Below are 19,579 nucleotides of genomic sequence, written 5' to 3'. Positions count from 1 at the left end.
CTTATCTGGAGCCTGGAAGAGGAAAGGAGAAGCCAAGGTGCCTGGAGTCCAGTGTGAGGTTTCGATGGTGCTGATGGTGGCAGATCAACGGGTCCGTAGTTAAAGCAGCAGCCACCTGCAGATGTCAGAGCTGCTGCCCACAGAACAAAACGATACCAGATCAACATCTCCATCACCTCAGATTGCATTAATAACTACACCATGTTTAAATCAACCCCCCTCACTGCTCACACTGTGCTCTGAGTTTCCCTAAACCACTGCTAAGCTGAGAGTCCCTCCTCATGTTTCATGTTATTAGTCCGATTTTGGAGGATTGTTATTAAATATTCGTGTTTGAGGTATTAAATTGGCAGATGCAGTCATTTCCAGAAACTGGAGAGAGGAGGAGCAGCTCCACGGGGGGAGAAGTGAAAGTGAAAGTGCTGGACTCCATTTTGGAGCCGACAGAGGAGCAGAAGGAGCGAAGCAGGGTGATCTCAGCATAATGATCGTTATTCTGCTGTCAGGGTGTCTCCGTGGGTGAAGCAGGGAAGCAAAGACGGAGCTTTTCATCAGGCGGAGGATTCAAAAAGCTGTTTCACTCCCGAACCTGACACGTGTCCGTCTTTCACTCTCAGACTGAGGGAACATGAGTGATTTGGCGGAAGAAGAGGACCGAAGCTGCCGGCCTCTGAAGAGAAACCACCCCAGACCCGGAGCCTGGGATCTAAAGTAAGACCCGGTTTTCGCCCAATGCTCATGCTGCTGCACCCGGGAGGGGCATTGACGTCGACTTCAACAGCAGGAAATTAACTTTGCACAAAATTATTTTCTGCCTCTTTTTTGCCATATTTTTCAATTAACCTAAATTTGACAGCATATTAAAACTGGAAATTCTGTGTTAAGTGTGCCACCCCAATATTTTTAGTTGCCCCCATATGGCCACAAGTATGAAAAACATTCTGGTTGCATCCCTTTAATTCAGGCTCACACGAAAGGTGGTGTTTGCCATCATTTCCCCCAGAGTGGATCGACTGACTGCCCGGTCAGAGACATTACCAGAGGAGCGGCTGATTATATAAGAGCAGAAACCAGCACGGATGCTGAATATCAGCCAAGAGAGAAATGCTGCACCGCTGCTCTGCGCTGTCCTTAATGTAACATCTGCATGTTAGAGTCCTTTGAACTTTACACTGCGGCTCAGCCTTAAACTTGATCCATTAACATTAACTCAGGTCCAAGTAGCGTGACGAGGAGACGTGGAAATCACTTTAGGTTGTAGACAGATTCAAATTAAATTCTTTGACTGACACTCGAGGCCCTCCATAGATCACCGACTGTTCACAACAAATTATATAAAACACATCAGATGTTTAAACTGAAGAAAGCTACAATCTGTAAAAAAAAAAAAAAAGAGCTAATTCTTCATTTGACAGCAGCAACGTGACTCTAAAGTTGCCACAGGGCCATGTTTATCCTTCTACTGTGTTCTACTATGAATTTAAAAAGAAAATGAGAGAGATTTGTAAGTCATTCCACTTTTTTAAATTTACATTTTACAATTTGTGATTTATTCTACATTCGTGCACAGACAGAGAGCGGCGTCTCCAGGATCCGACTGGTTGTCCATGAGGAGTGACATTTCCATAGAAGCCCCTCCAGACTTAAGGAATCAACCTGGACCCTCACACACAGAGTAAGACTCAGTTTGTGCTGTAAACAGAGGTGAAGGTGACTCATGCTGAAGCAGGAAGAAAACTAAGAATGCATTCCTATGAACACAGCAAAGCTTCAGTGATGAACTTGTTTAACGAGCATCAACATAAACTCATGAATAAAGGAGTTCTTGCAGTTCTGTGTGCATCTAATATAAAAACAGGAAGGTTCCAGTTTATTATCTTTGTGTTTCCAGAGGTGGGCAGCACAGACACAGAGCAGAGTCTCCAGGATCCGACTGTTTGTCTATGAAGAGTGACTCCTCCAGGAAAGACCCTCTAAACTTCAGCAATCAACCCGGACCCTCACACACAGAGTAAGAGACCACTTCTTCTGAGAACAGACCTGATGGTTAACTTTCAGACCGAAGAACAACGCTTTCTTATTAGTTATGAATTATTAAATCAACATTCGAGTTGTACTAAAGAAATCCTGAACTTTAGTCCAGTTAATCAGATTCTGACACAATAAGAGCAATTTGTGATTTATTCTACATTTGTGCACAGACAGAGAGCGGCGTCTCCAGGATCCGATTATTTCTCCATGAAGAGTGACTCCTCCAGGAAAGACCCTCTAAACTTCAGCAATCAACCCGGACCCTCACACACAGAGTAAGAGACCACTTCTTCTGAGAACAGACCTGATGGTCAGCTTTCAGAGCGAAGAATGTTTTTTAAAGCAGAACTATTAGTTCACATATATCTCTCTATTCCAGGAAACTTTTTATTGATTATATTAGATATATATTTATATTATATTTGAGTTATATCTGTCTGATAGATTACATTTGTTCATGTAAATGAGGAGTTTTCCTCACACACACTGGAGGTTTTCTGGGATCTGTATTAGACCTGATACTTTACACCTTATAAACCCTTAAAAAACTGCATATGCTGCAGAACTGAAGAAGCCTCTTGGATCAGAGGTGAAACATCTCCATAAAAAAACGTAAAGAAGTCCTGTTGCCTTCTCTTCAAGCTCCTAAACCTGGATGACTGAGAAACTACACATATGTTCAAAAAACCTTCTTTCTCCTGTTTTTCTGTTCACGTGGCTGCAGACACATCTGGTCAGCGCCCAAACTGAGATAAAATTCAAAATGAGGAGTTATTTACCAGTTTGAGGATGTTGTCTTTGTTCTGTGATGTAAAGAGGATTGAGCTGATTTATATTTGACACAGTTTTAGAGCTGTTGGTGCGAGCTATAGACCCACCTCACACCTTTTTTTGCCTAAGGTCTTTGAAAAAGTTGTTTTTAAGCAGCCTGCTGAGCATCTGTCAACAAACAATCTGTTTGAGCCATTTCAGTCTGTTTTTAGACCAAATCACTCCACAGAAACGGCCTTAATCAAAGTGGTAAACGATCTGTTGGTGAATGCAGACAATGATCACACTTTACTTTTATTACTTTAATGATCTAAGGCTGCCTTTGACACTATGGATCCCTGTATTTTATTGCATAGGCTAGAACATTTTATTGGAGTTACAGAAATATTTTTGTTATCGTGGCTGAGATCCTACCTGTCTTAAAAATGATCTCTCTGTGACCTGTGCAGTCAGGCATGTTTATGTTGACAATATTTTCACGGACCGGCCTTTAAGGTGTCACGGATAAATACAACAAAATGAAACCAGTACTGGTACCAAAAAAAACGAAGATTTTTTCATAAGACACAGGAAAAGACCCAGGGAAACCAAGTAACCCATAAAAATGATAACAAATGGCGATAAAAACACTGAAAACCATAAATTTCACACCCGAGCCTCAACTCTCGCAGCCTGAGACCAAATGACTCACGGACTGGTACCGGTCCCTGGCCCGGGGGTTGGGGACCGCTGCTTTAGTCCTTTTAATCTGATTCTGACACAATAAGAGCAATTTGTGATTTATTCTACATTCGTGCACAGACAGAGAGCGGCGTCTCCAGGATCCGACTGGTTGTCCATGATGAGTGACATTTCCATAGAAGCCCCTCCAGACTTAAGGAATCAACCTGGACCCTCACACACAGAGTAAGACTCAGTTTGTGCTGTAAACAGAGGTGAAGGTGACTCATGCTGAAGCAGGAAGAAAACTAAGAATGCATTCCTATGAACACAGCAAAGCTTCAGTGATGACGTTTAATGGACTGAAAAGAGAAACTTGTTTAACGAGCATCAACATAAACTCATGAATAAAGGAGTTCTTGCAGTTCTGTGTGCATCTAATATAAAAACAGGAAGGTTCCAGTTTATTATCTTTGTGTTTCCAGAGGTGGGCAGCACAGACACAGAGTGGCATCTTCAGTATCCGACTGGCTGTCTATGAAGAGTGACATATCCAGAGATGCCCCTCCAGACTTAAGGAATCAACCCGGACCCTCACACACAGAGTAAGAGACTGCTTCTTCTGAGAACAGACCTGATGGTTAACTTTCAGACCGAAGAACAACGCTTTCTTAAGCAGAACTATTAGATCACATATATCGCTCTATTCTAGGAAACTACTTATTGATTTAAAAACTGGGTTTATAAGGTATAACACAGTCGTGTATTCCAGCCCTAACCATGACCTTAATCGTGTTAGGTAGTATTTTCCAAAGCGATTTAGGTAGAATAAACGTACATGTGTGGATTCATTCTAAATGGTTATATTGTTTCCACATTTTTCTGAACTTGTAACATAGGGACATGTTGGGTGGCCAAAGTGTCATATACAGACGATTTGTCAGCTAGCGTAAAATGTTATGCTTTGGGAGTGAGAACATGTTGCTAAACTACCATGACCTGGATGACTGAGAAACTACACATACGTTTAATCAGATACTCACTTGAAATAAAAACTTTCTTTCTCCTGTTTTTCTGTTCACGTGGCTGCAGACACATCTGGTCAGCGCCCAAACTGAGATAAAATTCAAAATGAGGAGTTATTTTACCAGTTTGAGGATGTTGTCTTTGTACTGTGATGTAAAGAGGATTGAGCTGATCTCCATTTTACACAGTTTTACAGCAGTTTAGGTAAAAGTGTTTTGACTTCCACAGTTTAAAATGCTAATCTACAATTAACACTGGAAAAAAGAAAACAGAGGTGTGTATCCCAAGTTATCTGTTGATATATTTTAACTCCATTCTTTATAAAGCACAGCACTACATATGCAGCTGTGAGGTTTTAGTATCATGATGCATGGGAACATTCAGGTTTTACTAAAGAAATCCTGAACTTTAGTCCACTTAATCTGATTCTGACACAATAAGAGCAATTTGTGATTTATTCTACATTCGTGCACAGACAGAGAGCGGCGTCTCCAGGATCCGACTGGTTGTCCATGATGAGTGACATTTCCATAGAAGCCCCTCCAGACTTAAGGAATCAACCTGGACCCTCACACACAGAGTAAGACTCAGTTTGTGCTGTAAACAGAGGTGAAGGTGACTCATGTTGAAGCAGGAAGAAAACTAAGAATGCATTCCTATGAACACAGCAAAGCTTCAGTGATGAACTTGTTTAACGAGCATCAACATAAACTCATGAATAAAGGAGTTCTTGCAGTTCTGTGTGCATCTAATATAAAAAACAGGAAGGTTCCAGTTTATTATCTTTGTGTTTCCAGAGGTGGGCAGCACAGACACAGAGTGGCATCTTCAGTATCCGACTGGCTGTCTATGAAGAGTGACATATCCAGAGATGCCCCTCCAGACTTAAGGAATCAACCCGGACCCTCACACACAGAGTAAGAGACCACATCTTCTCTAAATAGTTGTTAATGTTAATTACAACACAGAGCTGTTGACATTTATTTGTCCATTGTCCAATCGTATTAGCAAACTGTCTAAGCTTTTACTTTTATAGAGATGTTCACATTTGATTATTCAATGAAGGGCATTTGTTTGGAAGCCCCTGGATGATACGTACCCTCCTAATCGCTATGGAAGCAGTAAGGGTGCACTTAGATTTTCAAAGGTCCTGTGAAAACATTATTTTCATTGTTATCGTATACACAAAGCAGGATGCAATTCACTTATGTCTCCAAGACATAAAGGCCTGAATGTAACTTTTCTCCTGATACATTCTGACTTTTTAGTTTGGTCTACTAGTCTTTTGCTAAAGCTTAGTCGTCCTGTCGGTATACAAACTGTAGTTTGGCCTTTTTAAAAACTTATTGTCTCAGCTGCAGCATATATTGTCCTAAAAGCTACTATCCAGCATTAATGGTGCTTTAACAGATGTGGAAGTTACCCATGCACAGATGCACTATTGCAGCTGTGCTCCGGTGCACTGATAAAAAGCCAGAGGGTTCCTCTGCTCTGTAGCAGGGACCATAGCGTCAGTGATTGGTCAGACTGTACAATAGTTTTTGATTTTCTTTCAATAATCCTGCCAAATCAAAACCAATAACATAAAGCTGTCGGTGAGGGTATTAGCATTAGGGCACATGGATGACTTTACTAATCATTACCTCATTTACATGTGTGATTCTGTTAAAGCAGAAATACAACAGAGGTGTTGTATTTAAATATGATTCAATAATGATATTTTTCTGTAAGCCAGCATGTTATTAAACTTTGATATTTATGACACTTCTGCAGACAGTGCTTCACTTCATGCAGGGACTGGTCTGCTTCATCAAAGCTGCCCTCCTGGCACCACTCAGGAACCACAGCTGGAGTCCAGACAGCCAGTCCGAGCAGCTTGATACCAAGTAAGACTGAACATCTATTTGCTGGTAGCTTCATTTCTGAAAACTGGAGTTTATCTTCTTGTTCAGACATTTAAGAGTTTTCTTATATTGTGTTTTCCTTCTTTTCAGTTGATGGTGGTTTGCAGGAGGTTTTAGATCATCATAAGCTCATACTGAAGAGGAAATGTGAACGTGTGACTGAAGGAACTCATGAAACCGAAGGAACCTTCCTCAACAGGATCTACACTGAGCTCTACATCACGGAGGGGCGGCCTGAAGATGTGAACACGCAGCATGAGGTGAGGCAGCTTGAGACACCTTCCAAGAACACCGACCAGGACACTCCAATCAAGTGCCATGAGATCTTTAAAGCCTTACCTGACCAACAAACAGATATCCGAGTCGTTCTGACAAATGGCATCGCTGGAGTTGGGAAGACCTTCTCGGTTCAGAAGTTCACTCTGGACTGGGCAGAGGGCTTGGAAAACCAAGACATTAATGTGGTGGTTCTGCTCTCATTCAGAGAGCTGAACCTGATACGAGATGAGCAGTACAGTCTTCTGGAGCTGCTCCACGTTTTCCATCCAACATTAAAGAAGGTCACAGCGGAGAACCTGGATCTCTGTAAACTTTTGCTCATCTTTGATGGCCTGGATGAAAGCAGACTTTCACTGGATTTCACCATAACAAAGGTTATAGCAGACGTCACACAGAAGTCATCAGTCTGTGAGCTGCTGACAAACCTCATCGAGGGGAGTCTGCTTCGCTCGGCTCTCATCTGGATAACTTCCAGACCTGCAGCAGCCAATCTGATCCCTTCTAGATATGTCAACAGGGTCACAGAAGTACGTGGATTCACGGATGAGCAGAAGGAGGAGTACTTCAGGAAGAGACTGAGTGATGAAGAACGGTCCAGTAGAGTCATCTCCCACATCAAGTCATCTAGGAGCCTCCACATCATGTGTAGAATCCCAGTCTTCTGCTGGATCACCGCTACAGTCCTTGAAGACATGTTGACTACAGAGCAGAGGGAAGAGCTGCCCAAGACCCTGACGGATATGTACTCACACTTCCTTCTTGTTCAGATGAAGAGAAAGAAGCACAAATATCATGAGGGACAAGAGATGGCAGAGGAGGTAGCAGAGGCTGATCGGGAGGTTCTTCTGAAGCTGGGAAGGCTGGCATACAAACATTTGGAGAACGGAAGCATCATGTTCTACCAAGAAGACCTGGAGAAGTGTGGTCTGGATCCCGATGAGGCCTTGGTGTATTCAGGGGTTTGTACAGAAATCTTCAAAAGAGAGTGTGTGATCTTCGAGAAACCAGTCTACTGCTTTGTTCATCTGAGCATTCAGGAGTTTCTGGCTGGCGTCTACATGTTTCACTGTTACACTAACAAGGACATAGAGGTGTTGAAGCAATTCCCAGGGACAAAGTGGGACAACACAAACAGTGACACATCTCTGGATGTCTTTCTGAGCAGAGTCATGGACAAGTCCCTCAAAAGTAAAAATGGCCACTTGGATCTGTTTGTTCGTTTCCTTCATGGCCTCACTCTGGAATCCAACCAGAAAATCTTAGGAAGTCTGCTGGGCAAGGCAGAGATCACTCCAGAAATCATCCAGAGAACTGTTAACAGCCTCAAGGAGAAGAAAACAAAAATCGCCCCCGACAGAAGCATCAACATCTTCCACTGCCTGATAGAGATGAATGACCTCTCGGTATCTCAGGAGATCCAAGAGTTCCTGAGGTCAGAAAACAGATCAGAGAAGGAGCTCTCTGAGATCCACTGCTCAGCTCTGGCCTACATGCTGCAGATGTCAGAGGTTCTGGAGGAGCTTGACTTGAAGAGGTACAAGACATCACTGGAGGGACGACTGAGATTGATCCCAGCTGTGAGAAACTGCAGAAAGGCTCGGTAAGTCCAGGTGGAAATTTCTTTTGGAGTCAAACGTAGTATTTGACTCTACCAGTGTATCATTTGGTACCGATATGAAACTAACGGGAGTATGTTCAGTAAGTTCAACTCCATAAAAAGTAGACAAAAGCCGTGTCCAAATTCATGGGCTGCATCCTCCTGAGGACCCGGCCTTTGCAGTCTACGTGGGCCAGGTCCTTCGAAGGCCGGGTAGGCCAGAAGTGAGCGAACTTTAATCTCAGCCAAACCAAGTAACTTACGAACTAATAAAACACTGAAAAAAAGCCAAACAATAACATTTTTAAATTATCTAAGTAACTTATGTTTAACCTGAGTAGCGAAAGACCACGCTGGGTTTGAAAACGAGTTTGCTGTTCTCGCCAGCTCTAGTGAGCCTTGAACCCCGGCTAGCTATCGAGCTGGTGGGTAACAGATGTCTCAGAAAACGTCGGAGCACTTTTACAAATATGTGATATCTTAAAAAACTGAGCAGATATTAGAAGTTTACACAGCGACATTCTCACCTGAAAATATCTTAAAAGTTTATTTTGTGACCCAGAAAGACTAATAATAAAACTTAGTAACAGCTGCCATTGTTGGAAATTGGAATTGGCTGGGCCGCACTATGAATTCTGGGATATGGTGGGCCACAAAGGATACACCCAACCCATCCTTCAAATCTGGGGAAAAGGAGGACGGATTTGTCGGCCTCATTTGTCGGAGTCTACGACTTTAGACAGCCTTTGTCACATCGCTGTGACGCAATCGGCCAACAAATGCGGCCTCAGGAGGATGCAGCCCATGAATTTGAAGAAGCCCAAAGTCACATTAAATGCAGTGGACAATAACATTTTCCTGGAAAAGATGGCCTCTCGATATCTTTGGGGAATCTGATGTGGGAGTGTAGCAGACTGCGGACTGTATGGGGTCTATAAATGTATTGTAACACATTTTGTTGTATGTGTATTAATGTGTGTGACAGACTCCCTGGCTGTGAGCTCTCAGATACTCACTGTGAAGTCGTGGCCTCAGCCCTGAATTCCAGACCCTCCCACCTGGTACATCTGGACCTGAGTGGAAACTACCTGAAAGACCCAGGAATGGAGCTGCTGACTGGTGGACTCAAAAGTCAAAACTGTAAACTAGAGTTTCTGAAGTCAGTTCATACTTTAAATTCAAAAAATAATAATAATTCTTCCCCCAAGTGTTCAGTGATCAGATTTTCACAAACATATAATTTAATATCTAATATCTCAATATGTTTATGACTAACGCTAATGACTATAGATGCGTATTTGAATCTACAAAGAGTCTGAACTCGTCTTTTCCTGCTGAAGATCGAGCCAAATCCAAATCCAAGCTCATCAATAACATAGTTTGACTCTCAGGCCTGTTTAATAAAAGGTTTGAGATTGTGAACACTAAATGTTCTCAACTAGGAGTTTAAACTGTTTTGTTCTGTGTCCAGTTTGAGTTCATGCAGGTTGTCAGAGACCAGCTGTGATTCTCTGGTCCGTGCGCTCATGTCCAACCAATGTCCCTCCCATCTGAGAGAGCTCGACCTGAGTGACAATAAGCTGCACGATTCAGGAGTGAAGCTGCTTTGTGTTTTTCTGGAGAGTCCAGATTGTCGACTGGAGGCTCTGAGGTCAGAGTTTTCTTTTATTATGGTTTCCTGCTTTTCAGTTGATGGCGGTTTGCAGGATTAGGAAATGTTAACACACTTAAAACCTAAAATACGATTTGATTGTAAAATATGTTATTTAGGTGATCTTTATTTTTCATTTAGGTTGAGGATCTGCAGATTGTCATCCTACAGTTGTAGTTTTCTGGTCTCTGCTCTCAAGTCCAACCCCTCATATCTGAGGGAGCTGGACCTGTCTGGAAACAACAAGCTGAAGGATGATGGTGTGGACTACCTGTGTGATTTTCTGGGCAGTCCAGACTGTAGGCTGGAGATTCTAAAGTCAGTCAACATTTTTCTTTTCCACTTCCTCAGTTTGAATCACTGCATCTATTTGCCTTTATTATTTTGTTTTTGCGTTGCAGTTTTCTAAACTTCTCTATGTTAAATTTTCTTCTTCTCTGAACACATTATTATCAAACACCTAACTTTGTGAAGTGGGAGTTTGTTTTTCTAAACCTGTTTTATTTTTTATTCAGACTGTGGGAATGCAGATTGACGAGGTACAGCTGCCATCCTCTGGTCTTAGCGTTGAAGTCGAACCCCTCCCATTTGAGAGAGCTGGACATGAGCAACAACTACTTGAAGAATTATGACGTGACAGAACTGATTGATCTTCAGAAGAATCCAGACTACAGACTGGAGACGTTCAGGTCAGTAGGAGGTTGTTATTAATCTGCTTCAGCCTCACCAATCAGCCTGTCATAGAAGTCCCCTCCTCATGATCTCCCCTTTATAGATTCTATGGTCTTCAGGGCACTTTTCTAAATATTCAACATTAAATTTGTCTTGAGTGAAATCTGCTGAGAAAAAAAGACTTGAATCCATTGAATTCAAATTTATTTATGTCGCATCAAATCATAACATCAGTCGCCTCAAGGCATTTTATGTTGTAAGGTAGCAACCCCTCTGTAATACAAGCATGCAAGTCTTTGAACTCAGCATGCTTAAGGAAACATGAGCGCTGAGGAAGCTGCTATGCTGCTCATGTGCTGCATCAGTGACTGACAGCTGACTGCGTGAGTCTCTGTAAACACTAACTTATCACCTCAATTGTTTCTCTTTTCAGGTGGGAGTCACCGATGCGTAAGTGAACGTATGTCCTCGTGTGCAGAGACGCTCTGATTGTGGCCATATTGTTGGGACGTAGACATTCATCCAGCAGCGACTGACAGAAGAGTGAGAGGAAGTGTAGATGATTGTCAGCGCTGCAGAGTGGACTGCACCGTTTTCAGAAACCAAACCTTCTACACAGGCTGCGATACACTGGGATCCTTTCTAAAGCTCCTCCGTTAACCCTCTTTGGAAATCCAGTCTGGGATCAAATCCACCGTTTGTACATTTCTTCAAAAGAATATTCAAATCAATTTTATTTATATAACACCAAATCGCAACAACAGTTGCCTCATGGTGTTTTATATTGTAAGGTAAAGAACCTACAATAATACAAAGAGAACAGAGAAAAACCCCAACGATCAGATGACCCCCTATGAGCAAACGCTTTGGTGACAGTGGGAAGAAAAACTTACTTTTAACAGGAAGAAACCTCCAGCAGAACCAGGCTCAGGGAGGGGCGGGGTCCCCAAACACTGTTTATCTTGGCCTATCTCCCACCAACATATATGACTATATTTGTCAATAAATAAAGTATTAGCTGCACAAATCCCGCCCAGTAACTCCGGTGCCTTAGTGACTCACTCTCTTCCTGATTGGTGGCATCATTCAAATCCCGCCCAGTAACAGCTGCAGGTCTCAGGACGACTGGGTGACAGTAGACAGATGATGCGATGATTAGAGATGTGATTTTATAGAACGTGTTTGTTGCTGTTGTTTGCATTTAGCTCTGTGATAATGATGGCTGATAAATGTTTACTTATTTCATGGTCTGCGGCCTTTTAAAAACAAAAATCTGATCTGAAAGAACCTTTAACTTTAAACAAATTTCCCACGCGTGGGACTAATAAAGGTTATCTTATCTTATCTTATGTCAGGTGACTTTGCTGGGATAACAAACTAAAATAAACTTAAAATACCAAATCAGCCCGTCACACATCTTGTATGTAGCGTGGTTCAAAACTGACATAACCAGGTCACCTGTCTCAGCTCCGTTAAGGTGGACTGTCCTGTGGTGCTGTGAACTCTGCAGAGCACTACAATACACAATGTTTACAAACACCAGTATCAGTTTATCAGAAACACCAGTATCTGTACTTTTAAATTATTTGCCATTTTTGCCTTTATTGAATAGTGAAGACAGACAGAAAGCAGAGAGACACACAACAAACGGCCACAGGTCAGACTTGAACCCAGGCCACTGCATCTGTACTTTCACTTTCACTGTTTTTTTACTGTTAAAGTACAAAGTTATCTGCACTCTCCCACCAGAGTAAATTTATTTTTGCAATAAGAGTTAAATGTAAACATAATAAGAAAGAAAACAGTAGTAGTAGCAGAAATGTGCTCACAGTGCTGCAGTATTTAACAGGGCCCACCTGTTATAAATGCCAAAAGCTGGGTGTGTGGAAGCTTGTTCCTGCCACTGAAAAAACTTGTTTTCCACATCAGTAAGTCATAATTTCAGTTTATGGTTAGAGTTCAAAGTGTTTTTGTTGTCAGTTTATAATTTTCTCAGTGTTTCGAGTCTGAGCCCAACCTGAACTGTAATTTCAAGTTTGATAATAACCTGAAAATTTGACTTACAGATGGAAAAAAGGGAGGAAACATGCATCTTTTTTGTTGATATTGTTGTTGTTTTGTCTTTCACTGATGTTAAATAACCGTTACCACATAGTCACCTACTGACTGTGTTTTATTGTATTACCTCTGACAACCTGTTTTGTGTCTCTTTGTTTCTTGATGCTCGTTTGTGCCTTCAATATAAAAATGTTAAAATACACGACACAGCCCAGACTCAATAACCCTCATCCACAAATACATTTTTCTAGATGTTCAAATTCAGATTAATAGTGCTCCAATGGGACTACACATAGAAAACAGCAGAAAAATGTGCATGGACGTTTAAAAAACCCAACATCAGTAAAGAAAGAACATCTGGTTGCTGTAGTTGGGTTTGGCTGCAAGATAAATATGTTTTCATTAGATTTAAAGCCATTTTTGATAACATGCATTATTATTGCTGTAAAAATGTGCACAAACAGTCACGAGCAGCTGCTGGATGGAGGAAAATATTATGAACTCTACCTGATTAACATCTAACCGAAAGAAGAAATTTTTTTTCAAAAGCTGCCTACTTTGGCTTCACCTGCTGTGGGGATGCCAACAGCTCGTCTCCTGTCATCTTTCACCAACATGGTGCTACAGACTAAAGTTAGAAACACAGCTTGCATCAGAAGATGCTTGACCAGTAGCAGAGGCAGCTAGTCCTGTTTGCTGAGGTGATGGAGGAATGAGCCAGTCGAGCTCCAGGTGTCACACGAGGCCTCCGTAAACAGGCTGTTAAAAGCTGTTTTTAAAATGGGAAACAACCTTTTTTATGTGAATGCAGCCAAATGTCTACTTTATATTTATCTTTGTAGTTTTTACAGCATTTAAGTGCAAAGCATAAATGTATGTTTACACTACACCTGTCATTTGAATAAAAAATTATTTCACAGAACGTGAACCTCAGGAGCGTTTTATTGTGAAAGATGCAATATTTAGCTTATGTCAACTGAGATGAGATTTGTCGTTTGTTGGCTTTTTGTCTGCTTGTTGCTCTCAATTAATTTTTTTTATTAAAGAAATGTTTTTAAAAACTTGCAAAATAAAAAAACTGTGACACATGAAGCACCTTGTAAACCCCCTTCAGTATAAAAACTCATCCACACTCACTTTCCAGGGTAAAAATGTGAACAGAAAACAGCAGCGCTAAGAATCAGTGGCATTTCCCTTTAATGCAATGTTGCAGGAAAAAAATGAAATCACCACAGCAAAGAACAAAAATGCAAAAAAATTAACACAGCAAACCTGCGATTTCACTGCATTTCAATTAAAAAGAAGAAAAACTAAAACGCTTCATAACACAGCTCGTTGCATCTCTTTTCAGTGTTATGCAGCAAACTCAGTTCATATTCGAATGATTTTCACCTCCTGTAAGATAAAACGTACAGTTATGACAGGATGAGTTTAAAATAACATTTGAAAGGTTTCGGCTCCTGCAACGAGTGAGCTCTGTGGCAATGTAATTACACACGGCCGGCTCTTTAAAAGCCACATTTTAGCCTCGAAAAGAGTTTTATGCTTGATTTAGTGTTGATGCATATTTCAGTACAAACTTCACAAACGCAGTTAAGACTGTAACATTTCATTGGTTTCCAATGTGTGGCCAGAGTCCACTAAAAGAGTCCTACATTGAGTATTCAGGGACCATTAATGCTAATTATCTGTATTCCTGTTACACAAAGTTATGTGTATTTTAAAGTTTTTTGGGTCTTTTTAAATATTTGTAGCTTTTTCACCTTGGAAAGCTCCTTCACAAAAGGTATAACACATACTCAACGAAAAAGGCAAATGAACAGCTTTGAATGTGTCTTCTGTCGTAACTTCTTGAGGTCAGCTGACCAGTAATATATAAAAATAACGCACACCAAGTGAAGTGAAAGGTTCAAACTTTTGGCATTTTCACTCCACAAACAGCTTAAATGTCTTAGTGTTTGGGGTGTTTCCTTTGTTTGCTGGTCCAGAGTGTTTGATCCTTTTATTTTAGCACCTGTAAAAAAAGATCATGTGATGTGACTGAAAGCTTGGGTCTGTTTGTGTCGGCTATATTTTTCTGTAACACTTCATGAAATGGGAGTTACACCTGGAAAGTTTCTGTAATAACGTCTCCTTCAAGCGACTGCATTTATGTTTGGAAAATTCAGTTTTAGTCCAAGAGTGCGATTTTTAGAAAACTGCACCAGATTGGCTGTAACCTGCTCTGATGTCTCAAACTTCAAAGTTGGACCGTTGGCCCTTTTTTCTAGCTGACTTTTACCCAGACTGAAACACGTCCCAGTTTAGATATATTCATTTTATTGATGTACAGTAGTAGTTACCTGCTGGTTGTAGGGGGCCATCATAAGTACAGTCCTGCTATTCGTGCAGGGAAGCACCTTGTTTGAGAAAATGAGCGCGTAAACTTAACCCTGAAACACAGCGGCTGCTTCTCTTTGGTGAAGTTTTGATCCACCTTTCACAGCGGAAGTGTTTCAGAAACAAGCGTTTAGTCTTCAAAGGATCTTTTATTTTGAAAATATATCAAATTCTTTATGCTGTTGCTGTCTCTGACTTCCTGACCTAATCGCCTGCTCTGTGCTGCTTAACTTTCTTTTAAAAACAGACTTAAGGCGACCCTGGAAGTCACTTCTGATGGAATCACAGCTGTGATCATTACGGGTTAACCTGCAAGGTAAGAAGACTAATCTGACTGTGTGTGTGCGCCACAGATATCAGCAACATTTAAAAAAGATGGTTACTGAAGGCTGTGATTAAATGTGTAAAATGTCTTTTAAATAAACACACAGTAGTTATATGGTAAGGGTGGGGGAAAAAATCGATACTGTGTAGTATCGTGATATTTTGTTTGCTAATAATGTATCGATACAGGGACAGCAGAAATCGATATTTTGTTACAAAAAAGGTTTTTGTGCTCTGACTTCAGAGCATGTTGATCCTTTTTCTGAGCAAGAATCCTGACACTGTCCAAATGTGTTTAACTGTTTTTGGCAGCAATAAACATGACAGTTTACTTATTTTAATTTAAGACATGTTTTATTTTAATTAAGTTTAAAACTTTTTTATTTAATGTAAAATTATATTTTGTTTTAATTTACTTTGAAATTCTTCAGTTGCTGAATGGGCTGCATAGTTTTCATAAATTGCATAGTTCAGAATAGCTATAATTGTACCAGATGGTTGCATTCAGTTAAGTTGGACTAGACTGTAATACAAACCGTTCAGTTTGTCAACAATAAAACTGACTGAAATGAGAGAAAGACTGAGTGTGAGACTTTGTTATTAGATAAAATGAATATTGATAAAGTTGACCTTTATGTACAGAATCTGAATATCGCAAAATATTTTTAAAAATTGCAATAATATCGTATCGTGCGTTAAGTATTGTGATAATATCGTATCGTGGGATGTATGGTGATTCCCACCTCTATTATATGGACGCCTGTGCTGATTCTGACCGTTTCCTGGACGTTTTTCTTTGAGACAAGTTTTTTGTCCCGTTTCATCAACTACGATTATCCTTAATTGAAAATAAAGGAAGGGAATTCAAATAAATCTTAGACACTTCTACTTAAACAGTAACATGTTTGGTCATTAACTGCACACACACAAAAAAGGTTTTCTAACTGTTAGGGGAAAAGTTTTTCTGCCCAAAGTTCAGTTCAGATGCATAAAATGTGGGATTTGACCTTGACGTCTGTGAGCCGCTTCACTCGAACACGAAGCTAAACGGTGAGTCTGGAGCGTCAGAAGTCGGAGTCGTCTGTCGCCGAGTTATCAGCACCGGCGGAGACTTCAAAAGTCTGCAGGCGGCTTTCATTAGCCTTCTGCTCAGTCATCTTCTTCTTGTTGTGGTTTCTGATGTGCACGCTCAGACCGCGCTCAGTCATTTCGTAGATCTGACACTTGGCGCAGTAGTACGGCGACACCCCGACGTGCCGGAATTGGTCGGCGAGGTACGACACGAGCGTCTTGAAGCCTTTGTTGCAGATGTCACAGCGCGGGATAACACCTGGATGCTCCTTCTCCAGGTGCTTCTTCAGGCCCCACCTGGACCCTTTGAACCCCTTCTTCTCCTCCGTGCCGGCTTCCTCCTCGGCTGCGCAGAGGCGGCAGACGAACACGGCGTCCTGGTTGGCGTGGCGCCTCGTGTGCGCGTCGAGCTCGATCTGAGTGCGGAGTGACTGCTGGCAGGAGTTGCAGAAGAACGTCTTCTTCCCCTCCATGTGGTGCATCTGCTTTAAATGCACCGCCAGCCCAGACGCCCTCTTGAAAAGCTTACCGGGCGGCGGGCACATCGTGCACACCAGTTTCTTACCTGAGCCCGAGTTCATCTCCATCACATCGCTGTAATCCTCTCCCAGCGCCAGCACGCTCGTATTGCTCACCGTGAACTCTTCGCTTTTGATCTCCTCTTCCTCGGTTACCAACCTCCTCTTTTGGCTCACCTGAGGTCGCAACCTCGCCGGTCTGGACGGCAGCAGAGCTCCGGGGTTCTCGCTGACCACCGGAGTTTTAACAATCGGCTCTTTCGCTGGGAGCGACCGATCTACGGACATCGTGAACTGGTAACTCTCCCCCTCCTCTTCAGGGTTTGAATACTCGATGACGTAGACGCCGTCATCGTCATCCTCTCCCACGACCTCGTCCTCTGCAGGCAGCGAGCACTCCACCTCGTAGAACACCTTCCCGTCGACGTGTGACTCCTCTTCAGCGATGTGAGTGTCGTCTATTCTCACGACTGTTATCTGGTCCATCCCACCGGCGCCATCCCAGTTTTTGTTTCCGGCCATGACCGAGGATGATGATGCTTTTCCTGCACCTCCGCTTTGAACGGTCGACTGCTTGGAAGCCGTCTGAAAGGAGAAAAATGTATTACATACGCAGCAAACAGATAAAATACTACAGAATGAAGGCATAAAAAGTCTTTCTGAGATATATCAATAAATCAATACCATATACACAGTATTTCCTGACAGTAAATATTGGTTTGTGACTGGCGTCCTCGTTCTGCTCGGCGTGGCAGCTCATGAAACAATCCTCCACCTGCATCACATCCTGGTTAGAGAGCAGCTCCATCTCAAAGAGCAGAACAAGGACTAACATCACCCAAGACGGTGAAGTCAAAGTCAGTCTGACCACAGGATCAGAGTCTGGCAGTCACAGCAAAAGCACTCTGATCAGCCTATTGTTGGAAAAACGGGAGACAGGAAGGGCCGATGCAAGTTTGTCAATAGTGAATCAACTTTCAAAATAAGAGCATATGGGAATATGTGATAGTGAACTGACTGAGATGCTGTCTGAAATTGATAAAACAATAAAAATAAATCTCAAAACACACCTGAGTGGTGTGCTAGCTTGGAACATGCTGGACTCATAACAGATCATTTTGTGTGGAAGAATACTCCTATAATGTGTGAAAGGCCCCTTTATATGAGAGCGCACTCAGAGCCTCAAGGACAAAGTCTGGTTTAGCAGAGAAAGTCGATAACTGCCCTTGTGACACCCCTCATCTCTGACTCGGGGTTTATAGGTAAACTTTCTTCATCCCTCTGGGCAGCCCACCAAAGTCTACGTGTGAAAAACACTTAACATTTATTCATAAATACTAAATATTATCCAAGTTTTATTTTTGTTTGGAGTGACCAGGATGGAAAGACTTAGAAATAAAAAGATCAGAAGGAGAAGTTAGACACACGAGCCTGAGGTGGTTTGGACATGTGCAAAGGAGGAGAAAGGATGTTGAAGATGGAGCTGCAAGGGAGGAGGAAGAGAGGAAGACCTCAGAGAAGAATCATGGATGTAGTGGAGGAGGACATGCAGGCAGTTGGTGACACAAAGGAAGATCCCAGGGATGGGGTGGGATGGAGCAGCTGAAAGATGTAGGTCTGCACGGTGATGGAGCTGAATTTGAGTAAAAGCAGTTCCACTCAGCAGGAAATATATTATTAATTAATGATTAATGAATATTAATATTACATGTCCAGGTATTTGTTCGTAGTTTTTATCTGTACATGCTTGTATGCTACTCATTCATTGATGCAGGTAAGCATTAACATATAAATAGACAATAAACAAGAGAATTATTGTTCATAATACAATTATTATATTATTATATACATGTACAATAACTACTTGTATTATTTACAAAATCTGTAATTGTGTTTATTATGTCAAATAATCATTTGTGATTACAGTAAGTATTTTACTGTTTATTTATGTAACTGCACAGCTCTTGCCCATAATTCATGCAATTGCCATTAAGACCATTTTTTCTATTATAATATTTTAATTTTCACATACATGTAGATTATATTAGCTACTATTATAATTTTTCATTATAATTTTGTATTCCTTTTTTTATAAGTGCACGTTTAAATGTTTATTTTGATCATTCCTGTTATAACAAGACTTCCATTCAAAATGTTCTGTTTTAAGTAGAAGTGAGACGTGAGCAGCGATACTTCACATTTTAACGAAACATTTTTTCTCTAATAAATAATCCGCCACGACCTATTTTTCTGCTCAAGTCTTTTCTGTTTATTCTTTTAAATAACAGCAAGAATAGAGTCAACATTCAGCACGACCCTGCAGCCGAAGTCAGCCATCACAACCATTAGCTTAGCAACGAACAGCTAATCAGTAGATAGAGGCAGCTCTGAGGTTCAGATTTCTCCACTATGAACTAGTTGGCTCTTTAACATTAAAGGAAAAGAGTTGAACTGCATGCACAAATGTTCAGGTACAGCTAATCGTTCACCTTTAATCGATGCAGATGGTCAGATTTCCTGCAGAAAGCTAGCTGAGCCACAAAAAGAAAACACACAAAAAGACGTGTGTTTTCTTTCAGGACAAACTAACGAGCTGAAAACACATGACAGAGCGCCCCCTGGAGCCCTGGATGTACTT

At 41.5% G+C, this 19,579-nt stretch overlaps 2 protein-coding genes across 2 annotated transcripts; one reads left to right on the top strand and one right to left on the bottom strand.

Moving 5' to 3' along the window:
- The first annotated feature begins 447 nt into the window (after positions 1–447).
- On the top strand, positions 448–14,057 carry LOC147321719 (NACHT, LRR and PYD domains-containing protein 3-like). Its single transcript, XM_086305760.1, has 15 exons — positions 448–711; positions 1,571–1,675; positions 1,892–2,011; positions 2,202–2,306; positions 3,604–3,708; positions 3,948–4,067; positions 4,964–5,068; positions 5,286–5,405; positions 6,262–6,374; positions 6,483–8,271; positions 9,254–9,427; positions 9,740–9,919; positions 10,061–10,237; positions 10,435–10,608; positions 11,025–14,057. The coding sequence occupies exons 1-15, from the start codon at positions 629–631 to the stop codon at positions 11,047–11,049; spliced, it is 3,495 nt and encodes a 1,164-aa protein (XP_086161886.1). The 5' UTR covers positions 448–628; the 3' UTR covers positions 11,050–14,057.
- LOC147321718 (uncharacterized) lies at positions 13,830–19,514 on the bottom strand. Its single transcript, XM_086305867.1, has 2 exons — positions 19,431–19,514; positions 13,830–17,526 (listed from the first exon to the last, which is right to left on the bottom strand). The coding sequence occupies exon 2, from the start codon at positions 17,461–17,463 to the stop codon at positions 16,417–16,419; it is 1,047 nt and encodes a 348-aa protein (XP_086161993.1). The 5' UTR covers positions 17,464–17,526; positions 19,431–19,514; the 3' UTR covers positions 13,830–16,416.
- Positions 19,515–19,579: the final 65 nt, after the last annotated feature.

This window comes from Aulonocara sp. 'chitande type north' Nkhata Bay, linkage group LG9, assembly GCF_057382095.1.
Source record: "Aulonocara sp. 'chitande type north' Nkhata Bay isolate Kocher_YH1m ecotype deep benthic linkage group LG9, A_spYH_male_GT1.1, whole genome shotgun sequence".
NCBI classification, from domain to species: domain Eukaryota; kingdom Metazoa; phylum Chordata; class Actinopteri; order Cichliformes; family Cichlidae; genus Aulonocara; species Aulonocara sp. 'chitande type north' Nkhata Bay.
The sequence above is the reverse complement of the archived record's forward strand: the minus strand, read 5'-3'. Positions and strand labels throughout refer to the sequence as shown.